The sequence below is a fragment of the Myotis lucifugus genome, unplaced genomic scaffold (assembly GCF_000147115.1).
Source record: "Myotis lucifugus unplaced genomic scaffold, Myoluc2.0 scaffold_283, whole genome shotgun sequence".
Taxonomy (NCBI): Eukaryota; Metazoa; Chordata; class Mammalia; order Chiroptera; family Vespertilionidae; genus Myotis; species Myotis lucifugus.
In genome coordinates, this window is record NW_005871331.1 from 1,264,924 (window position 1) to 1,288,386 (window position 23,463).

The 23,463-nt window shown below is 54.4% G+C and overlaps 1 protein-coding gene across 8 annotated transcripts in view; it reads left to right on the forward strand.

Moving 5' to 3' along the window:
- Positions 1 to 23,463, forward strand: part of SCN5A (sodium voltage-gated channel alpha subunit 5) — a 60,646-nt gene that overhangs the window by 7,085 nt on the left and 30,098 nt on the right. For 5 of the 8 annotated variants that reach the window (XM_023763408.1, XM_023763403.1, XM_023763405.1 and 2 more), the window contains exons 3-12: positions 459 to 550; positions 4,011 to 4,241; positions 5,773 to 5,836; positions 7,103 to 7,244; positions 7,742 to 7,939; positions 8,845 to 9,024; positions 9,647 to 10,018; positions 15,218 to 15,350; positions 16,148 to 16,386; positions 22,883 to 23,056. In XM_023763408.1, the coding sequence (XP_023619176.1) occupies positions 459 to 550; positions 4,011 to 4,241; positions 5,773 to 5,836; positions 7,103 to 7,244; positions 7,742 to 7,939; positions 8,845 to 9,024; positions 9,647 to 10,018; positions 15,218 to 15,350; positions 16,148 to 16,386; positions 22,883 to 23,056 (1,825 nt within the window). Of the gene's footprint in view, positions 1 to 458; positions 551 to 685; positions 778 to 4,010; positions 4,242 to 5,772; positions 5,837 to 7,102; positions 7,245 to 7,741; positions 7,940 to 8,844; positions 9,025 to 9,646; positions 10,019 to 15,217; positions 15,351 to 16,147; positions 16,387 to 22,882; positions 23,057 to 23,463 lie in introns of all 8 variants that reach the window. The other 3 variants (XM_006099770.3, XM_023763404.1, XM_023763402.1) reach the window with 1 other exon arrangement.

Genomic DNA, 23,463 nt, shown 5'->3' on the forward strand with positions numbered 1-23,463 from the left:
ACCCAGCCACACTTCCGGGGTGGTCTCAGCCGGGTCTTCAGGGTCCTCTGGTTTGGAGCAGCCAGGCAGGCACAAGCGGGCGATCCAGGCCGCAGAAGATGCAGAGCGAACCCAGGCTCCTGGGAGAGTGTCCCTCTCCACCCCGCCTGTCTCCATCCTCAGACCCTGCCTGCCACGTGTTGCGTGACGGTCCCCAGTGTCACGGAGAATGTGGCCGAGTCGTTGCCTCCTGGCCCCGGGTGTTCACGGGACCATCACCGCGAAAGCCGCCTGGGGCTGGCTGTGTGGCATCCCCAAGGCACCCTCGCTGAGGTCCCCGTGGCAGGAGGGTTCAGCTCAGGAAGAGAATTTAGGGGAGGCCCCCGCCCATCCACACTCCTCCCTGTGGGGGAGGGCTGGCCGGGAGGGCAGGCTGAGGTGCTGCTGTAAATCCCAATAACTGTGGTTTGATTCTGCAGGTATGTATCAGAAAATATAAAGCTAGGCAATTTGTCGGCTCTTCGAACTTTCAGAGTCCTGAGAGCTCTAAAAACTATTTCAGTCATCCCAGGTAAGACGCCAGGCGCGCCTCGCAGATCTCGGCGACAAGTGACTCTCTCTCTGTCTCCCCCCCACCCCCCCACACCGTGTGTCTCCTCCTGGCGTGTCGTGACTGTGTCGTGTGTGTGCGTTTCCCTTGTTACAGATACACAACTGAATTTGTGGACCTGGGCAATGTCTCAGCTTTACGCACCTTCCGAGTCCTCCGGGCCCTGAAAACTATATCGGTCATTTCAGGTGAAAATCAGGTTAAACGCCAAGGCTGGAGGGACTTTCCGGCCGCCTGAGCGTCGAGGGGACCCTCGGGAAGGCCCCTCGCATGTGCCTGTCAGCAGAATACCTGCCCCAGGGCTCGGTGTGGGAGCGGACGGCAGTGGGCACGGCTGTCTCCTCAAAGCTTCGGGACGGGCTTCGCCCACCCCAGCCAAACCCACTCGCACAGACACCGGGGGGGCATAGAGACCCCCTGGCAGGGCCTGGAACGAACCCAGATTCTCCGCCAGATAGGAATTTCTTTCCCAAACTGACAGCTGTTTGAATAGCTGAAAGCTTGTATGTGAATTGCTTCTGCCTGAAGCATCCTCCTCCGGGGAGGAAACCACATCCACACGGGGAACAAAAAAGGAAAACTCGGCGCCCGCCTTTCCTGGCGGGTGCCCAGCCCCTGCCCGCGCCCCCTCGGGGGATCTGTGCAGAGCCCAGCCCCAGCCCCACCTTGTGAACCGAGCGAGCGTACTCTGCGGACAGGCGCGTCGGCCTTGGCGTCTAACAGCCCTCGCTGCATGGTGCGGTAGAGGTTTAGCAAACCGCGCATGGTAGCCTCCGGCAGAAATTCTCCTTGGCAGATGTTGGCAACCGGAGCAGGAAGTCTCCCAAGGCCAGACGGCTTCCCTAGAAAGTCCAGCAGCCCCATCCATCCAGGGAAGCTCCCGAAAGACACAACAATTTCAGAGCCCCGAGGGCCGTGCCCAGCGGCTCTCTAGGGCTTGTTCTGAATGCAGCTGCTCCCGGACCGGAGCAGGGAAGGCGCATCTAGAGATTTGCACGCCGCTGATCTGGAGGGTCAGGGCTGAGGAGAGGATTCCGTGAGCTGGGTGGTTGCACCTGCTCCTATGTGACAAGCTGGTGGGTCCTGGCCCCTGGGCCTGCATTTGGCTGTTACTGCCCCCACAGAGGCAGGCGCCCTGCTCTGAGCTCCCTGGAGGTGTTCAGACTCCCCCTGGTGGGGTTAATAATCTTATGAGGAGCACTCCCGCCTTATGCGGTGTTCACACCCAGCCTCAGAAGGTTCCTCCTGGCCTCCGAACCCTCCAAGGGATATGCAGAGGGGCCACTTGCCCCTCACAGGCAGCCCAGATTCCTGCTAAGAGCCCATAGCAAGGGGAGCCGCTGCTCCCAGCCACTCCCATGGAGCTGCCCTGTTGGGACAGGTGTCCTTTGCCTTGACAAGCACATACATGCTCAGAAGCCTTGGGGTCTGTCTTCTAGGGTCCCAGGGACAACCTCACACACAGCACACCTCACAAGAGAGGTTAAGCACACTGACCATAGCCGTGAAGGACAGCTATGTTCTAGTCTCTTCTGTAAGAAAGGCTGACAAAGAAAACTGTTTCTCAGTCCTGGGGGAAAGCAGAAGCCTGTCAACCCGAACCCAGCCCCCTGGGATCCCTTCAAGGTGCCGGCAACCCAGGGAAGCAGCAGAGAGCAGACCCTGAAAGTGATCACTAGGAAAATGCTGTGGCCATATCCTGGAAGGCTCCCTGGAGGAGGTGCCCCCTGAGCTGAGTCTTACATAGCCTTGGCCCTCTTCAGACCTTGGTCTCCTTTCCCATAACATGGAGATGGAATAGGAACGGTCAGTTTCCGAGGGCTCTTCGCCTAGCCTGTTAGACCTTTAGTGGCCAGAGAATTTTTCATTTGGTCCCCCAGGACTCGGACCTTCCTGGGTCTTTTCAAAAAGCATCTTGTAATTTCATTGGAATTATTCTTGCCAAAAGTGAACCCTGTCATCGATATGAGAAACATTAAAGGGGTTAGTCTGTGCTCACCAGCCAATGACCAAAAACCACGAGGTGCCCGGCTGGGCCTTGAACTGGATGCTTTTAGGCCAAAGAGGCTTCAGCCTAGCAGTTGAGACAGCATCCAATTTGGGTGTGCAAGCTGCTGCCCACCACCCCTCACCGAGTCCCCCCGCAGGCCCCCAGGCTATGGGCAAGGTCTCTGGGCCCAGTGGGCAGAACCAGAGTGTGCCCGCTGAGGGCTCCAAGAACCTCCACTAGAGAAAAGGGGTTCTGGACTCCAAAGGACTCGTGAATCCCACCACCACCGCATGCCCAGACCCCTGCGAGGGCCCCCCACTGCCCAGGCGGTTGCCAGCATCTGCCAGGACGATTTCCACAGAGAGCACTGCGTGCCTCTGTGCCCTGGGCAGGCAGCAGCCTTGGTGGCACCATGGCTGAGAATTCCTCTCCCGTGCCTGCCCATCGCCGCCTCCCTGTCTCGGGTCATGGACACAGCAGCCTCAGGCACAGCCGCCACGGGTGCTCCTAACACATTAACCGGCTGGACAATGGATGGATGGAGCTTAATCTGAGATCTGGCCGCTTGTGGGGGTGGGGTGGGGTGGGGAGGTGGGGGGAAGGTGGACGGGGTCGTGGGGCAGGGCCCTGTTGCTGGCAAAGAAGCTCCCTCACTCCCCATGCTGCGCTCGAACTTGAACTTCTCAAGTGTCAGACCGACCGTGTCTACACCCGCTTTTCTGTCACCTCACTGTGTGGCGCTGGCTTCTGTAGGGAGCTGGGCTGTGCGACTAACCCGTCACGGCCTCTCCGCTTCGGGGAAGGGGATGCGCAGGGTTGGGTCCCAGAGGCACAGGGCAGAGGAGGAAAAGGCAGTACAGGCCCACCCCGCCCCTGCCCCTGCACCTTTCCCAGAGGGGGACAGCGAGCCAGAACAGGCCCCTGAGGACATACCCAGCATGGCCTTGCCAGACCTCCCGCCTGCCCAGCCCCCCAGCACATGAAGTAGATCCTCCACCAAGAGTGGCTGTGTCTCTCCCCATCACAGGATCAAGGCTGAGCCCCTCCATTGTCCTTGAATGGACCTCACCTCAATCGCCTGTCTGAAGGCTATGTTTAAAGGGGCAGGCCCAGCATACCTTGGGACAGAGCCAGAGAGGGGCAGGCTTTGAGTCTTTGCTTCCTCAAGCAAAAGGCATTTTCCACGCCCAATTCATGGACGAGGCTAGTGGAGAGCAAGGGGGACTGGGCGCTCTGAAAATACACCCACAGATGGCTCCTGCCCCAGGGGAATCGGGACTGAATCTCAACGAAGGAGAGGCCTCCTTCACTCTGCCCCCACCTCATGATGGCCCGCGTGGCCCAGCACCCCCTCGGGCCTGCCCCCGCCCAGGGGAGCGGGAGGCCCGGTGCCCGGGGGTGACTCCATTGCTTCTTGTCGCCTCCCCCAAGGCCTGAAGACCATTGTGGGGGCGCTGATCCAGTCCGTGAAGAAGCTGGCCGATGTGATGGTCCTCACCGTCTTCTGCCTCAGCGTCTTCGCCCTCATCGGCCTGCAGCTCTTCATGGGCAACCTGAGGCACAAGTGCGTGCGCAACTTCACGGAGCTCAACGACACCAATGGCTCCGTGGAGGCCGGCGGCCAGGTCTGGGACTCGCTGGACCTCTACCTCAACGATCCAGGTACGCGTTCGCCCCGGGGCCCGGGCCAGGCTTTCTGAGGCCTCCAGGGCTGGGCCGCCGCCCACACCGGCCTTGCCACTGGGCAGGCCTCCCTGCAGGGCCGTCCAAACCCTGCCTGACCCCCCCGAGGGACCCCAGCTCAGGGACCCCAGCCCTACCCTTTGGACTCAGAGAGAGGAAGAAGGGGAGCAGATGTAGGGCTGCCCTCCGAGTTCTCAGGCTGGGTGGGAGACGATGCTTCAAGGTTGGCAAAGAAGGGGTTCGGGCTCGATGGAGGGCCAGATGCGAGCGGCAGCTGTGACATGTTGAGGAGGGACTGACCCTAGATCGCCGGGAGCCGTGAGGAGACCGTCCAGCCTGCAGGGAGGGGAGTGTTGGCTGGGGAAAGGGTGGGACACGGAGCCGGGGTAGCCTACCAGGCTCCAGAGCGGAGGCCCCACCTGCATGGCACGAGATTTTTTTTCAGTTGACCTCGGGGTTCCTTGCCAGGATGTTAATGCCACACACGTGCTCCCCAGAACCCCATGAAAGGGAGGGGGCAAGCTTAGTGATTGCACAGTCACGTGAGCCCCTGTGGTGCCATTGCCCCACGGGTGACACTGCCATGCTCCGGGCTGGTGGCCAGCACATCCCTTGGCGAGTGCCATGGGCCTGGGCCAAGGGAGACACTGTCCTAGGCCGTATCCCACAAGGACCCTGAGGGCCACTGTGGAGTGAGGGCCTCGCATGCACCGGCGACCACTCTGGGAAAAGCACAGGCAGAACCTCAGTGGGGAAATTTGCATATGGCTCAGCTGTGGCCGCACAGCACGGTTCCAAGGTTTCATGGGCGCCAGTCACCTGGAGGACTTCGGAAAACAGACTCCGGGGGGCCCACCCGGAGCTTCGGTAGTTTTGGGGGGGCAGGGCACCCAGGAAGTTACATTTCTCTCCAGTTCTCAGTTGACGCCGCTGGTCCCAGGACCAGAGAACTGCTGCCTAAGACTAAGGCAGGGAGCAGTGAGTGCTGGGGACTGACGATGGCCACAGAGAGGAGAGGGCCTGGCCTTGCCCACCCTCCCCCCAGCCCTGTCTGAAGAGACCACACTCTGGCCACGGTGACTGTGGCAGCGTCACTTCCATCACTTCATGCACAAGGAAGTAGGTCCAGACAGAGCTGGGCAGTCGCCTGCTGAGGCCACGCCGTGACTCGGCAGCCCAGCTGGAACTCCGCCCAGGCCCCTGCCTCCTAGTGCAGGGCCTCTCTTGGCCCGGTGGCCCCTTGTGTGACATGAGGCAAAGTGCAGATGCTCCCTGTGGGGACTTCTGAGTCTCCCAAGAGAGCAGAGACTCTGGCAGCTGAATGTCAGAGGAGGAGGAGGAGGAGGAGGAGGAGGAGGAGAAGGAGAGGTGGGAAGAGGAGGAGGAGGAGGAGAAGGAGAGGTGGGAAGACCACCACCTGTGTCTCTACCTCTGCAAAGTCCTGGGTGCAAGGCTGGAGCTCAGGAGGCTGGGCCACCTTGACCCTCACCACTGGATATGTCTCTTCCAGAAAATTACATGCTCAAGAACGGCACCAGCGACGTGTTACTGTGTGGGAACAGCTCTGACGCCGGGTATGTGGCACTCCCCCTCCCTCCACCCCCCCCCCCAGGACCACCTTGCCCAGCCAGGGGAGTCTCCTGGTGCTTTCTCAATATGCTTTCAGGTTTGGCCCGTGACCCCAGGGTCAGCAAGGCCTCCCCCTGCCTCCCTCCCTGCCAGGTCCCTGGCAGCTTCCCCAACCCTCTCCCCTACAGCAGAGATGGCTGCGAAGGGGGTGAAGAAAGGGATGGGGGTACAGATCTGCAGGGAGGGCCAACAGAGCCCTGAAGATGGGGTGGGCCTGAGGGTAGCCTGGAGGCCCTGCAGGGCCCCCGACTAGCTCAACCCTGGCTCCATTCCTCCCAGAAGCCCCCCAGGGCTGCTCCTTCCCACTCCCTCCCTGCTGGTCTGTGCATCGGGTCAGGAGTGAGTCTGGGCTCCCCCAGCAGCCTAGACTCTCCTTGACCTGAGTGTGGTACCTGCGTGTGGTACCACAGGCCCAGTGTCGTGTGCACACCGGGGCCTGGGTAAGTGATGGGCTATAGGATGTTAGGGGAGGGGACACACGGGCTCGCCTGGTGGGGAAGGTGTCTGTGGGGCTGTGGTCCCCCATCTCTAGTATGAAGTGCCAGAGCCCTTTGTGTCACTAAGAGATTGTCTCGGGGTCTGAGGACATCAGCAAGGCACAGAGGCCCTTGGCTGATCCTCCCGCTTGCTGAGCCCCCCCGCCCCTTCTCTCTCCTGCATGGCAAGCACACGTGAAGCCAGCCCTGGGCTCCGTCTCTGGGAGAGAGGCTGCCCCTCCAGCTCGGCGAACTGTGGGTCTGCCTCGTTGCACCCCGTGGCCAGGGCCAGCCCGCCCAGCCCAGAAGCATCCCCCAACCCCGTGGCCCAGCCTCTGCCCTGGGCTCCATCCTGTTCAGCTCAGCCAAGCCTCACTGCTGGCCTGCATGTTGGCACTGTGCTCACTCCCATGGGGTGGCAGGCGGAGGAAGAGACGTGAGCCGGGCCCTTAGCACTTCCTCTGCGAGGGGCGAGGTGGCTCCGACAGCAGCGGGGATGGTGTGAATTAGGGGCAGGAGGGGGCTGGGTTTGAGCCCAGCAGAATACAGACGGATGGAGAAAAGGGGAAGACAGGGTCCCAGGCAGGAGGAGGCCCAGCATGGAAAGCCGTGGGGGCAGCACCGGGCAGGGGGGCAGACGCTGGGCTGCCCAGGAAGACGAGCCAGGCCCAGCCAGGGTGTCGGGGGCAGAGGACCCCTCACAGCATGAGACAGAGTCTGCGTGTCTGGCTGCAGGACGTGTCCCGAGGGCTACCGGTGCCTGAAGGCAGGCGAGAACCCCGACCACGGCTACACCAGCTTCGACTCCTTCGCCTGGGCCTTCCTGGCGCTCTTCCGCCTGATGACGCAGGACTGCTGGGAGCGCCTCTACCAGCAGGTGCGTGCGTGCTCGGGCCAGCAGAGGGACACCAGGAACGGGCTCAGGACCCCGCACCAGGGCCCCAGGCTGTCCCTACCAGAGTGGCTCCAGCAACTGAGGAGGGTCAGGGGGCAGGGGACCCTTGCATCTGAGGGATGGAGGCTCAGCAAACAAAGAAACTCTCTCTCTGCTGATGACCAAGTACCCATCCCTTGGACATTCTGCTCTGTGAGTGGGACTCCCCTCCACCCTATGTGATGGAATAGTCCCCTCTGTAGGTACATTTCCCCTGCTGACTGTGACAGGCTGCCCCCTGTGTGGGTGGGACACCCCTCCCTGTGCGTCGGTCATTCTCTGTAGGACACTTCCCTCTGTAGGTGGGACACTCTCTGGCCCCTCCCCAGGTGTGGCCATTTGAACGCCTGGCACATCCAGACTAGGCCACTCTGAAATGCCATGACCGTGACCCAGAAGGGGGCCCAGGGAGGATGACCTCTGCCCCCCTGCTCCCCCAGACCCTTAGGTCCGCAGGGAAGATCTACATGATCTTCTTCATGCTTGTCATCTTCCTGGGCTCCTTCTACCTGGTGAACCTGATCCTGGCTGTGGTCGCCATGGCCTACGAGGAGCAAAACCAAGCCACCATCGCTGAGACGGAGGAGAAGGAAAAACGATTCCAGGAGGCCATGGAGATGCTCAAGAAAGAGCAGGAGGTGGGTGCGCAGTGCAGCCACGGGGCCTCCAGACCAAGCCCTCCCCTGACTGTGGGTGCCTGTAAGCATGGTGCCTGCTGGGTGTGCTGGTGCCTGGAGGTGTGGTGCCTGCTGGGTAAAGGTGGTTCCTGTGAGCATAGTGCATGCTGGACAAAAGAGATCCATGTGTCCATGGATAGTTATCCAGGTCACTGGGTGCCTTCTGGTGGGGCAGTGAGAAGGGTCCAAGGTTGGAGGCCTGAGCCAGCCTAGAAAATAACCACAGAGCCATAGGAGGTTTGGCGCAGTGAATAGAGCATTGGCCTGAAGGTCCCAGGTTCGATTTCAGTCAAGGTCATGTACCTCAGTTGCAGTCTTGATCCCCAGCCTGGTGGGGGCCCATGCGGGAGGGAGCCAATCGATGTGTCTCTCTCCCATCGATGTTTCTCTCTCTCCCCCTCCCTTCCACTCTTTCTACAGTGAGGATGACTGAAAAACAATAAATAAAAAGAAAACCACAGAGCAAGCCTGTTGGAAGCCAGGCTGTAGACATCTGCTTTCTTCTCACTGCCCCACGCCACCACCCCCAGCACCCATTTTGGCTAGCCAAACCTTCTAGAAGGTCCTCTGACCTCTAGTTCTTTCACTTCAGCTCACTGACACCCCATCCATCTGTCCCCCACACTCGCCTCTTCCAAACGCTGCCACGTCAGCCACGACTCTCCTCCTCCCTGGACTTGGTTCTTTCATAGAACATTCTGGGTCTGTCTGAGCTCATCTCTCCATGATGCCCTGATGTGGGAGTAAGTGTGCAAGTCCCCTTACTGCTGGGGAACACCAAGGCCCCGGGAGTTACCTGGTGGGTCTCAGCCTGCGGCTGCATGTGGTCCCGATGACCAAGACGTCCCTTCTTCCGCCCTTTCCAGGCCCTCACCATCAGGGGTGTGGACAGCGTGTCCCGCAGCTCCTTGGAGATGTCTCCTCTGCCCCCAGTCACCGCCCACGAGAAAAGGAGCAAGAGGGGAAAACGATTGTCTTCGGGGACGGAGGAGTGTGGGGATGACAGGCTTCCCAAGTCGGACTCGGAGGATGGCCCCAGAGCAATGGTAGCCCCCCGTCGTGGCCCTGCCCCCGTTAGGGCAGATCAGAAGCCCTTCATGCCAGGCCCCTGGTACAGTCACAGATGGCTGCTCCCCAAGGAGGGCATCCCGCAGCCCCTCCCAGCCCTTCCTGTTTCCCATGGCCATGTTTGGGGTCGAGGAGCCCTGGGCAGCGGGACGGGGTAGGTCTGGGTGTTATGATACCCCACATTTCAGCCAGGTCCCCAGCATTGATCTGGGACTGGTAGACACCCTACAGGGTCAATTGGTAGGACGCCAAGGACAGGCCCATATGAGTGAGGGGCATGGCTGCTCGGGCCAGGCTGGTCTACACTGCAGGAGCCTTCCTGCCTCCTCTCCCCCTGCCCAGCCTTAGCCCAGGTGAGCGTCGATCTCAAAGCCCCAGAGGCACAGGCTGCAGGTGAGCAAAGGTCCCCGAAAGGACAAGATTGCTCTAGCCCCGCCCCCCTTCCCTGAACACCCCACCCTTCGGCCCAGCTCACCCAGACTGTGTGGCCAGCTAAAGCCCGCAGTCCTCTGAGAAGGTGAGCTGGGCGGATGCCACAGAGATGAGCTGGGAGCACTGGAAGGGCTGTCGTGGTGATGTCCCCTCTGCCTGTGCCCTCAGAACCACCTCGGCATCACCCAGGGCCTCAACAGGACCTCCGTGAAGTCATACTCCAGGCGAGGGAGCATTTTCACCTTTCGCCGGCGAGATACGGGGTCGGAGACAGATTTTGCCGATGATGAAAACAGCACGGCGGGGGACAGCGAGAGCCACCGCACGTCACTGCTGGTGCCCTGGTCCCTGCGCCGGCCTAGTGCCCAGGCACAGCCCAGTCCCGGGACCTCAGCTCCCGGCCACGCCCTCAATGGCAAAAGGAACAGCACCATCGATTGCAATGGGGTGGTCTCCTTGCTGGGGGCAGGCGACCCTGAGGCCACCTCCCCAGGGAGCCACCTCCTCCGCCCCATGATGCTGGAGCGCCCCCCAGACACGGTGAGCCAGCCCGCGATGCAGCGCCAGGGCAGAGCTGGTCTCCAGCTCATCACCAGGGTCGGGTCAAAATACACTCACCCCGTATTTACTGAGCACCTGGTGTGTGCTGGGTTCTGGGGGTGCGTTATGCTGATAAACAGGGATGATAGTTAAGTATTGAATAATTGGTAAATGACAGCTAAGTGTTGAATAATTGGTAAGGCTGGGGCACTGAGATACCACGGTGGCATGGAGCCAGTGTCCTGAGGACCCGTGTGTGCCCTGTAGACCTGCTGGGTCCTTGGCAGTCCGGAGCCTCCTGGGAGAAGGGCCAGAATGGCAAGGGGACACTTCCCAGGTTTTGGCCAACAGTTAGTCACCAAGTCTGAGACGTGTCAGTACATTAAAACCGGTGACTCAGTACTAGCCCAGTAAGTCGTGTGGAGGATGGGAACAGAGAAGAGGGAGAAGGAACCCCATTCACTAGGAGGCATTTAGACAAATGGAAGCAAAGGTGGGAGCCAGGCTGCTCTCTGAAACTCCCAGGGGTGGTATAGAGGAGTGGACCGCACCCCAGGTTCTGGAGACGAACTGGTTTGTAATCCGGCTTAGCTGCACGGCCGTGGGAAAGTTACTGTGCGTCTCTCGCCTGTAAAATGGGTTAAAAATGCCCATCGCAGGATTGTTGCAAGAGTGAAGGGCCTCACATGGGTAAGGCGATTAGGATTGAAAGGGCGAGGGCTAGGCCCTCCATCTTGCCCCAGGGTAAGGGCTACGTCCTCCATCTTACCTTGGCCACGGGCTTGGCAAGGAGCTTCTTCCCGGAAGTCTAAGACTCTGCTAGCCACACCCAGGAACAAGACATCGACTTGCGCCTGGCCAATCGGCAGAGCACAGTCCTTTCTCCTCCCCTTACTCCAACCCCCGCTTTAAAACCCATCTCTACGCGGGGTTCTGTCTCTCAGCCACTTGGCTTGCCGTTGTGTCGGTGAGTCTGGTGGACGGGGAGCTCAAGCTAGCTTGAAATACAGATTCTTATGCTTTTGCATCGGATTGGCTGGCTCCCTGATGTGGTTTCTTGGGGATCTTGAAATCTGGGCATAACAGGATGAGCATATGATGTTGTGATAACATCATCATAACGGACTGTCATTACCTCGTCTGGGGGAGGCAAGTTCCAGGCCTAGAAGACAGCAGTGCAAAGGCCCTGAGGCAGAAACTAGCCTAGCGGAGGGGAGGGCGTGCCATGAGGTCAGTGTGGCCGGAACCCAGGGAACAAAGGGGAAAGGAGTTGGAGTTATTGTCAAAAAGGTAACGAGGAGGGGCAGGCTAGGTCATGAGAGACCAGTTAGAGTTGTAATCTCTCAGTCAGCCAGTCCCGTGACAGACTGATGGCCGCCTGATCCGTCCTTGCTGACCCCTGACCCCCATCACGGTGCCCAGAACAGCCCGCCCAGGCAAAGGGCAAACACGTGGCTCAGACCCCAATGCCTACAGGGAGATGGAAGAGGGCAGGCTCTCTGAGGAAGCTGGAACAGGACAGGGAAATGGTCAGGAAGGGGCAGGGGAGGCTGAAGAGGAACAGCTCACAGCCAAATGGCCTGTTTTGCTCAGACGCTTGCTCTAGCTGGGCGACTCTGCACAGATTCACACAGCTCTCTGTGTCCCCACTCCCTCATCTGTAAGGGGACAGTAAAGGGAATGTCCACGCCAGCAGGTTGTGGCGAGGACTGAGTTAACACCTGCCCGATGCTCAGCCCAGTCCTTGCCTCATGTTCCAGTCATTATTATTATTATTATTATTATTATTATTATTATTATTATCTGTGATTGTAATTATTGAGCAGGAAGGAATCAAGACTCCTGGGGCACAATGCAGAACGCCTGGGGCCCTCACACTCCTCTGGGGAAACCAAAGGGGGGTGGCGAGGAGCAGACCGCAGCTTCCGGGTGAGTCTGGGAGGCCCCAGGCCATCCCCTGTAGGGTGGGGTACCTGACTTCCCAGGAGCACCACATCCCAGTGGCTGCAGACCCCCCTTCATGCCCAGCCCTGGAGCCTCAGCCCCGTGGAATCGGGTCAGCAGCCTGGAAGCTAATAGAACCTCCTAATCTCGTTAGGGAGAGAACCGTCTCGTAGGGCACATGTCGGGAGGAGTCCGAGTTCAAACACTTCATTACCGGGAATTCTGACTTCAGCATTCTCACTTCGGTGGGGCCCATTTGTAACCTTAAAGGGATTAGCTTGGCCAACGGGGGTCATTTGCGAAGTTAAAGGAATTAGTGGGCCGAGATGGAGACTCTGAAAAGGTAAAGAGATTAGCGGGCTGCAGGCCCCGGGAATGCCTTCCTGGCTTCTGGTTCCCGATGAGACCCGTCTACCCATTTCTCATCGGAAAACAAAGCACAGTGTCAGGCACGTAGTGGGCGCCGAGTCGACAGGGGAGGGCAGGAGGAAGGGCCACCCCAACAGACAGCCCATGTTTCATTTATCCAGATTGCTGACCCCTTGCTGACCCCTGACCCCCAACACAGTGCCCAGAACAGCCCGCCCAGGCAAAGGGCAAACATGTGGCTCAGACCCCAATGCCTACAGGGACATGGAAGAGGGCAGGCTCTCTGAGGAAGCTTGAACAGGACCGGGAAATGGTCCTGTTCCCTGTTCCCTGTCTGCCTGGGAGTGCCTGTCCCAGAGGGTCAGGTGGGGCACAGTGAACAGCCACTCCCTAGATTTCATCCCCCTCCCCCCACCATCTAGCAAGTGAGGGGCAGAGCTAGAGCTTAACCCCAGCCTCCCCATTCCCAAGGATCTATCCATCCACCCGTGTGTATCCAGGGCCAGCTGGCTGCCTTGGGTGCCACTCAGTGTTTGAGACTCCAGGGTTATTGCAATGAACAGAACAGACAAGAGCCCTGCCCTGGTGGAGTTTGCCTTGTAGTCAGGAAGACAGATAGTGAACGGGTCAGCATTTCCAGGTAGCAAGAAGGGTCATGTTATAGGAAGTTGCCAGGGGGAGGGATGGGGATGGGAGCTATTAGAATAATCGGGGAAGGCCTTCCAGCGGAGCTGACATTAAAATTGACAGGCAGATGATTTAGGGAGCCAGCCACAAAGACATGGGAGCGTAGTGCTTTAGGCAGAGGGAACAGCAATTTGAAAGGCTCTGAAGAGAAATGGGCATGACCTGAGAGAGCCGGGCAAGACCAGGTGTGGTGGAACCTGCGGGAAGGGATCTGGAATGAGTTTGATGAGTTAGGATTTGGACTATGCAGAGCCTTGTAGGTCATAGGAAAGTGTGAATTTATCCTGAATAAGATGGGGAGCAGTGGGCTGGGGGGAGCTGTTGATCAGAGGCATAGCATGATCTGATTTTTAAGGGACTCCCTTTCAGCTGTGTAGTGGATATAGGGAAGAGAAGAAAAGGCCAGTTAGGAGGCTATTGTGGTAGTTTTAGGAAAGGGGTGATGATAACTTGCACTAGAATGGTGTATCAGTCAGCTATTGCCACACGTAATGGTGTGTAACAAACTACCCCTGAAGTCAATGGATGACAAGCTTTTATTCTCACACTCAGTCCTCTGCAGGTTGACAGTGGTTCGGCTGGTCTGGGGTGGGCTTGGCTGGGCAGCTCTGCTTCGGACTTCACGTTGGCTTGGCTCCACACTGGGTCAGATGCGGGGCTGCTCCTGTCTATGTGCTGAGTGAGGCCCAGGCTGCAGGAGTGGCAGCTACCGAGGGAAGCTCTTTTCTGGGAGGATGACTGGAGCACAAGAGCAAGGCCAATGGCACAGCTTGTTTCAGGCTTCTGTTCGCACCATGTCCACTGACATTGCATTGGCCCAAGTGAGTGTGTCACCAAGAGGACAGGAAGTTTGTTGGTCCACCCTGGAAGGGGAAAGAGTAAATACTTGCTAAATGATAACTCGAACTCTCACCAACAGTAGAGGAGGAGGCGAGAGGTTGGGAGAATTTAAGACAAACTGGTGAGTTCAGCTGGCCAGGAGTACCTAGGTACTGTTATTACACCAGCCACCTCAGCCCTGGCAGGTGCCTCTGCTCGCATACTTCCAATGACGGGGAGCTCACTACCTCCCTGGGCAACCTTTCAGGGCAGTCCCCCCCAATTACAAAGGTCGACCGGATAAAATTAGCTCCCGCCCCAGGCCCTGGCTCTGCCACCCTAGGCAGCCTAGGCCCATCCTCCCTGCGACCTATAAAGGTCATAGAACCTTGGTCTTGCACACTGAGCAGCCAGGTGCCTTCAGCAACCCCCGGCGCCGGCTCACAGACTGTGGCGGTGCAGGGCTGCGCTGATGGGCAGCCTTCGTGGGCTGCCCGTGGTTCTTTCGGGGGCAGGGGGGTGCTGAGTGAGCCTAGAGACGGCTGCTGCCTCCGCCTTTGTCAGGACACGTCTCCAGCTGCAGGCCTGGTTCCTTCCCCTGCAGCAATGAAGCGAGCACATTGAAAACAGGCCCCAGGGTGCAGCCCAGGGCACACACATGGAGCTGCCTCGCTGTCTTCATTGTCTGTATCAGAGTCAGAGCGTCCCCACAATTGATTTTCAAATTCTTCCTCCTGATTCGTTGTTTTGTTCCTGTGGTACCGGGGGCAGTGCTGCAATGGACACCATCACATGTATGTTTTTGGCGCGTGTGCATAATTATTTATGAGGTTAGATGACCAGATGAGTAACTGCAGAGCCAGTTTACAATTCTCTTGGTGGATAGAGCCAAAGTGTCTCCGCAGAAGTCCCCACCAGCCACGCGGAAGCCTTGTGCTTTATGCTGCTATGACTGTCGCCAGGGAGCGTGGCAGATTTTTTTTTTCAGCTTCCGTTATGTTCTTGACTCTAGGGAGCTTGTGGTCAGTTAAGACTCCCGGATCATCCTTGCATGGACTAACATGTACGACAGCATCTGGTTAATAGAACTGGGTTATGTAGTTCCTGTCCACAGTCAAGAACCACCACTGCCTAGAGATGGTGAAGAATAGAGAATGAAGGAGATAATAATTGTTGAGAGGGGTGGGGTGGGGGGGATGTTAACTGGGAGGGAGGTGGGAGCAGAGAAGCCCAACACCCGCTGTCCCATCAAGACCCCCATCCTGTCTCCCTGTGACCTTCCCAACCTGAGTCTGAACCAGCTGCCCCAGGCCCAGCAGCTGCCCCAGGCCCAGCAGACACCGGTCCCCAGGCTGACGCCTATCTCCCGATGGTACGCAGACCACTCCGTCGGAGGAGCCAGGCAAACCCCAGATGCTGACCCCCCCGGCTCCGTGCATGGATGGCTTCGAGGGGCCCGGAGAGCGGCAGCGGGCCCTCAGCGCAGTCAGCGTCCTCACCAGCGCTCTGGAAGGTCAGCACCCCCCCGCCCCCCGGCCCTGGTGTCATCCAAACACTCCCACTTCCAGTCTGGGCACCCTGTCCTTACCCGGACCTGAGCCAGGCCTCCCCCAGCTGCTCGCCTGCCTTGGACCATCCCCCAGCGGTTCCAGACTTCTCCGTCTGTGTCCCCTGCCCCCGGTGTTTCATTCGTTTCCGCTTGTCCTTTCCTGGGCACTGTCAGGAGCCGTGTCTGTTGCTTTCAAGCTTTCCCACAAGTGTCCTGGCCTGTCCCAGGTGCCGATCAGTCTCATCTGGTCCTTCCCTGAGCCCCTCCCTGTCTGCCGGGAGCCATCCTCCCCCAAGCATGCCTGCTCTGGCCTCATCCCAGCCAGTCCCACCCTCGGCAACCCCCATCTTGTTCCCTCCTGCCCCATGTGTGTTCACAGTTTCTCCGGCCTGTCCCAGGCACCACCACACCCCCTGTCCTAACACGTCCACAGCTAGTCACTCCTGAGTGTCCTTAATATCTGAACTCGCCTGTCTCGGATGCTGCCTCCTTTTCAGTCTGTCCTGATCTGTCCTGTCCCAGTTTTCCCCACATCCATCCCTGCCCCCTGCCCTGTGGTCCTCTTCTCCCATATTTCCAGGGTAAGGAGTCAAGACACAGCCCCCCTCCCCTACCCTTTGTCTTCCCTGCCCCTTTCGCGGACCCCCTGCCATGCATCAGCCCTGTCCCCTCCCCGGCTAAGCCACCCACCTTTCCGGAGCACCCTGAGTTACGTATGAATCAGTCAACGAAAGCATACCAGCTCCCTGGTGTCCCCCCAGAGCTGGAGGAGTCTCACCGCAAGTGCCCGCCGTGCTGGAACCACTTCGCCGAGCGCTACCTGATCTGGGATTGCTGCCCCCTGTGGATGTCCATCAAGCAGAAAGTGAAGTTCATGGTCATGGACCCCTTCGCCGACCTCACCATCACCATGTGCATCGTGCTGAACACGCTCTTCATGGCCCTGGAGCACTACAACATGACGACGGAATTCGAGGAGATGCTGCAGGTCGGAAACCTGGTAAGGGCCGCTGGGAGCTGACTCCAGAGGCGGCATCCGGGTGCGAACGGCTCTCGGGCAGCTGTCCCAGCCTGCCTGGCCCTGGGCGCAGGGATCCAGAGGGCAGAAGGATTTTCCGATGGTGGGGTCATCGTGGAAGGCATCGTGAAGTAGGGAGTTTCAGCATCAGCATTGAAGGAACTGAGAGATGTAGTTGAGAGGGAAAGGTTGGGGAGAAAGGTGAATGAAGATGCTCAGAGGTGACAAAGCAAAAGGGAGGTGGGGGTGAGCCTGAAATGGGTGGGGACGTGAGATTTGGCAATAGTAGATGGAGGAGGGGAAATGCAAAAAGAGGCATTTCTCTTATAGCCAGAGTTTCTGTAGGTGGACATCGATGTTTGTTGGATGGAGAAGAGGATGGATAGATGGATGGATGGGTAGATGGATGGGTGGATGGATGGATGGATGGATGGATGGATGGATTGTTGGAGGGAGAGAGGGATAGAGAGATGGATGGATGGATGGATGGATGGACAGCTGGGTGCAGCGAGTAAATGAAGCAGAGCCAGATTTGAATTCTGACTCAGCTCTTACGAACTATATGTGACCTCAAGCAAATCACTGCGGCTCAGTAATTGCACAAAACATATTTCTTGAATTTAATAAATGTAAAATTAGTATGACAATGCCAGCTTCATGGGAAGCTAATGAGGACTGAATAAGATAATACGTGTAATGTCCTTGGCTCAGAGTTTGATAAACAATAAGCACTAAGGATAAATGATAGCTGTGGTTATTAGTGTTGTTGTTATTATTAAAGAGACTGTCCCTGGAAGTCAGGATGTCTGGGTTCCAATTCTGATTTCTTTCTCCTGAGATGAAACCAAGCCCTACCTCTCCACTAGAAAAAGGGGAAACTGAGGCCTGAGAGGGGACACAGTGGTGACAGAGCTGGGCATGTAGCTTCTGTCTCCTGACTCTGAGCGACAGAGCCCGATTGGCTGTGTCCAGATAAACACAGAAAGCCCTTCCCCCAGGGGAGCCCCGGGAAAGGCTGGCAGAGACCCCACTGGTTTCCAGAAGGAGCTCCCAGGATCATCACCGAGTTTGGGGAGAGGAAGGGAGTCATTTGCTCTAACCCCTCTCTTCCTGCAGACCCAGCCCTGTCTTGTCCAGCTGCACAGGGGCCCACCCCCAACCAGGCAGGCAGTCCTCCCACACTTTGGGGTATGAAGATTGTCTTCTCTTATTACTTTCCATATCCAGGACTCTGGACAGTTCTCTGCAGGATCTAGTCAGATGTTTTCACAATTGTGTGCATTTGCTATAATTCTAGTTTTATATGCAAACAGGAGGGAAAGCTGTGTCCCAGTCTGCAGGTGCCTCATCACCCAGCTGTGCCTCCCTTGCGTTGGTCTTCAGATGGCGGTTACGTCGGGTTTCCGTTGAATGTGGTTTTAGTGGAATGTGACCCTTGGTTTGGACCGAGCTCCAGGTCAAGGTGATGGGGAGCTCTGTGGGCTTCGCCGGATCATTAAGTAGTGATTGAATCGCAGCTGTGTTTAACCTGTGGTTCGATTATTATTAGTAGGTCATGTAGTTGGATTATAGCTCTGTTTGGTTCTGTTTGGAGGGCTTTATTGCTAGCATGTAAGGTTTTTATTGTTTTGCAGTTAATATATTTTAGATGGTTTAAATAGTCAATGGAAAGAAACAAAACTACAAAAATAAACATGGGTGAATAATCTTGGTAGGGGAAAAGCCTTTCAAAGCGTGCCACTAAAGACAAATTCCAGGAAGGAGGAGATTTCTAGAGTTGAATAACTTTTAGCCCATCATATAATCAAACGTAAAAGGCCATGCTGTAGGCAAGCCTGAGAAGTCTCTGACTGCGAAACAATTAAAGACATAGCCAACATTCTTTGACGTGCATAGCAAAGTTCATGAGAACGTAACAAAAATGCCCGCGTGCCAAAAGCAAAGAGGGACTTAAAAACCATAGCAGTAAACATGACATGGTTCTGTCGTTGCTCTGGATGGGGGTGGGGAGTCGATGCTGTGAGTAATCTGGGGGTTTGGATTTCAGTGACCATGTAGAGACAAGACGTGTCTTTGGGACAGTGTGAATAGGGGCTGGAACTAAGTAGCCCATAGGTATATGATCCTACCTTCAGTAAAACGGTGAACCAGAAAAACCACACACAGACACTGGGAAATGATAAAGAAGGAAGCTTATCAGTCTCAGCCAGCGAATGCAGTACTTAGAGGGAAATTTATAGCCTAAAGAAGAACAAAAGTAGGTTTGCCGTTATTCATTTGGAAAATAATGCAAAATTAATAAATAATAATAATACCAGAATAAACTCTGTGTTTCGTGTACTCACAACTGTAAACCCACCCTTGCCCTTCCCTATATACATTAAAAAAGAAAAGTTGGAAATTAATGAGCCAGTCATTTGATTCAAGTAGTTAGTAAATATTAAAGAAAAGTAAAGATAAAAGCAGAAAATTAATACATAATTTTAAAAATGTAATTATGGAGAAGTTTTTTTAAATTTTCTTTTATCAAATGAAATGTTTTATTTTTTTAATAATTCTTTATTCAAAGTATTACATATGTCCCCTTTCTTTCCCCATTGACCCCTCAACCCCCCCACCCCCCACCCCCATCCCAGGCCCTCACCACCCCATTATCTGTGCCCATGGGCCATGCATAGATGCATACAAGGTCCTTGGTTGATTACCTCCCACCCACCCACCCCCACCTTCCCTCTGAGATTCCGCACTCTGTTCCATACTATGGAGAAGTTTTTTTTTTAAAACAAACATATTCTGAAACGACTAATAGACAAATTTCTTAGCAGGATTAAAATTTAAAAATTGAAGGTACAAATAAATTAAATGGAAAAGAGGCATAACTACACAAACAGTAGAGATTAAAACATAATATAAAACATTATAAACAACTTAATGCTAGTAAATTTTGAACAGACTACGTGAAAATTTTTCTAAGAAAAATGCAAGTTACCAAGAAGAGATTTAAGACCATAAAGAAAAGAGAGAAAAAAAAGCCAAAACAAATCCAGCAGTGTATGATTAAGAAAAATCAAATAAGTAAAGTATAAACTCCTCGTGATCAAGTTGTGTTTATTCCAGGTACATATGATCTTCCCTTCAGTGTGGAAAAATCATCTAATAAAACCAAACTCTTTGTGGTAAGAACTCTTAGCAAACTAGAAATAATCTGACCCAAATGATCTATAGTATCATTCTTGACCATGAAACGTTAGCAGTCTTCCCATTAAAAGTCAGGAACGAACATAGATGTGAAGCTGGTGGTAGTCGTAGCTAATACTTGTTGAACATCTAATTTCTGATAATAACCAGTAAGGGAGATGCTATTATTATTATTATTTCTATTTTACTGATAAGGGAACAGAGGCACAAATAACTTAACCGAGGTCACACAGCCAGGAAGTGGTAGAGTCAGGACTCGCAACCGAGCAGTTTGTATCTAGAGCCCTTGTTTACACCTGGGGCACTCCACTGCCAGGCTATAGCTCTAGCTTTGTGCCTACCTCCCTGCTTCCAGTCCAAATTATACTGGAGGTCCTTATCACCATGGTAACAAAAGGAAAAGAAGAAAGAAGAGAACAGATCGAACATTACTTTTCGGATGATATTGTTATCTATATAAATAATTCCAGAAAATCTACACAAAGACTATCAGGACTAGTAAGAGAGTTGACCAATGTTACTAGGCACAGGCTCAATGTACCCACATTAATTCTGCTCCTAGCCACCAGCATCATTTGGAGAGAGTCATGTTTAAAAGTTGACACTCTTAAAAATAAATAGCAATAGAAACTAGGAGGAATCTAGGAAGAAATGTAGCAAAAGATCATAATTTTTATATGAAAAAAATTTAAACTCTTAAAAAGCACAAAAGAAGACTCAGATGGGTGGAGAGACAGACCATTTTTGTGAATGAACGTCTCAATGTTGTAGAGATAGCAGTTCTTCCCAAATTAGCCTAGATATTTAATGTAATTCCAATAAGAATTCCAACACAGTTTTTTATGGGAATTGAAATGGTAATACTAAAATTCATATGGAAAAGTAAAGTCTATCAAGATAAATTAGGAATCAGGTGGGGAATTTACCCTACGTGTATTAAGATATATTATAAAGTTATAGTATTGTTGCAAAGATAGAAAATTGGATCACTGCTACAGAATTGAGAACTCAGAAATAGAAAATGTGTATTTGGTGACTTGATCAATAATAAAAATGGCATTATAATTCGGTAGGAAAATGATAGACTATTTAATAATAAATAATGCTGGGCAGAATGGTTATCTATAGAGAAGAAAGTACATTTAGATCCCTACCCACACCGTACTCATTAATTAGTGGTGGGGAATTGGATCCAACACCTAAATAGGATAAAGCAACATTTTTAAATTTTCAGAATAAAAGTGAGAAAAAAATCTTGGGGGTTTGAAGGCTGTCTTCAGCAACATGAAGAGTTTATACCATGAAAGAAAAGATTGATAAGTTTACTTATATTAAAATGTAAAATACCCATCAAATAAAGGATATGATAAAACAAAGTGAAGTCACTGCCATAAACTAGAAATTGATACTGTGAAAAGTATTCAACTAGAAAGACGGGAAATCCAGAATCGATATTGAACGCTTACGCATCAGTAAGGAAAAGAGGGACAACCCAGGGGCAAAAAGACAGCACAGTGGACAGAGGAAGTGACAGGCAAATCCCAAAGGGGACACGCAGATGGGTATAAACAAACGAAAAGAAACACAGACGGAGGGAGGCGGGCTAGGATGGGGGGTGGGGCAGGGAGGCAGGGAAAGGGACATATGTACTACTTTCAGCAATAAAGATTTTTTTTAAAGAAACACAGAGGAATGCAAATTAGAGCAACATTGAGATACTATTTCTCACCCCTAAGAGATTCTAAAATAAACTTGCACATGTTGACAAGGATGTGAAACACTGAGAAGTCACACTTTGTAAGAGTCTGGATTTGGTACAACCATCACAGGGAGCAATTGTACAATCAGGTAAAGCACAGATGTGCATACACTACAACTTAACAATTTCATATATATATATACATATATATATGTAGTATATATATGTATATATAGTCTCTAGATCTCACATGTCCGTAGAAAGAGACACGTACAAGAAAGTTCTTTGCAGCATTGTTAGGTGTAGGGAAAATTGGAATCAACATAAATGTACCTCCATCCATTAAAAAATAGATAAGTCAATTGTGGTGTATTCGTACAAATACACTTAGAATGAATACATATACATGTATCCTTATGGATAAACTTCATAAACATGATGTTTGGGATAAAAAGAACTTGCGAAAAAGAACACATATAAATTCAAAATAAATTCTGCTTAAAAAAATGCAAAGATACTCTATTGTTATCATATACATTAAAACGATAAAAAGCTTGCATGTTTTCATATAAATGCACAAGTCCTCAGTGCCTCCCCACTGCCCTCAGGATAACCCCCAGCTCCTCCAAGTGGCCAGGAAGGCCTGTGGGCAGGCCCGCCTTCCCTCCAGCCCCTCCTCTCGGGACCATGTCCCCGTGGTAGCAGTTGGCACACCTCGGGGCAGGTGGCCATGTTCCCGGCTGCCTGGCCCACCGCTGGATGGGCTCCTTGACCACGGGTCTCTGCCAGCTGAGGCCGGGCTTCTCAGGACTCATGAGTCCATGAACCAGGCGAGGCCCCGCCTCTGCCCACCTCAGGAACGTTTCCAGAGGGAGAGGCGGTCACTCTACATCTTGAAGGACAGCACTGAGGTCATCTCTGGTTCCCAAACATACTAGCTACATGACCCGGGAGAAGCTACTTGACCTCTCAGTGCCTCAGTTTCCTTCCCTGTAAAACAGGGATAATGATCATTTCTTTGTCGGCTTGTTGATGAAAAAAAAACAAAACCAACATTTGCAAAGCATTCCAGCCCAGCTCTTAGGGCAATTAAGAAATAGTGGCTGGTTATTATTCCAGTGAGAAAAGTTCAGCAAGTGGACAAGGAGGGGGCGGGCACAGCGTGACAAAGGTCTTGAGCCATGAGAGCCATGAGTAGTTGTCGGAATGAATGCATGTATCTGGCACGTGTGAAGTGAGGGTGTGTCCTGTGGCAACACGGGCTGGAAGGAGTCTAGGGCTGGGTCCCCGGCCCTCAGGTGCTTCCTGAACGGAATTTCTGCAGAGCCCTCGATGGGCCCGGCTGTTTCTGAGGGGCAGGCTGACAGCTCATGCTCGGTGAGCAACAGAGCGGACTGGAGGCATCGGGGCAGAGGTATCCCTAAGGGGCGAGGCCATGGCCAGGCAGGCCCCCACTGGGAGCCTGGGTGCAGTCAGAGCTGGCAGCCCAGAAGGGAGATCCTGTGGGAACAAGCGCCCCTGATGGCCAGAGGCTCTTTCCAGCCCAATCGTGGGGAACCCCTGTTTTCCACGCCCTCCCAGGTCTTCACCGGGATCTTCACCGCAGAGATGACCTTCAAGATCATCGCTCTCGACCCCTACTACTACTTCCAGCAGGGCTGGAACATCTTTGACAGCATCATCGTCATCCTCAGCCTCATGGAGCTGGGCCTGTCCCGCATGGGCAACCTGTCGGTGCTGCGCTCCTTCCGCCTGGTACCTGCTGGGCCCTCTGCAGGGGGGCGGGGCGGGTGCCTGGGGCACCACTCACTCACCCCAACTCTGAGCCATCATGCCTTCACCCAACAGCTATTGGCTAAGTGCCCCTGGGTGCCAGGCCCAGATTAGGGGGGGAGGGCAAGACAGAAAGAGATATCCCTCCAGAGGAGCAGTTGGGGTGGCCATCGGATGATTTGCAAAGCCCTTTGTGATTCACCCTTTAGTCCTCACAGGATCCCAGGAGTGGGGCTGATATTACTATATCCCCATTGCACAGATGAGGAGACTGAGACCCAGAGAGGTTGTCACCCTGGGTGGTGGTGGTGGGAGTTCCCGCTGCCCTGTCATGAGGGATCTGGGCCTTTGCTTTCATGGTCACCTGTCTGTCAAGGGCAAGTGCATCT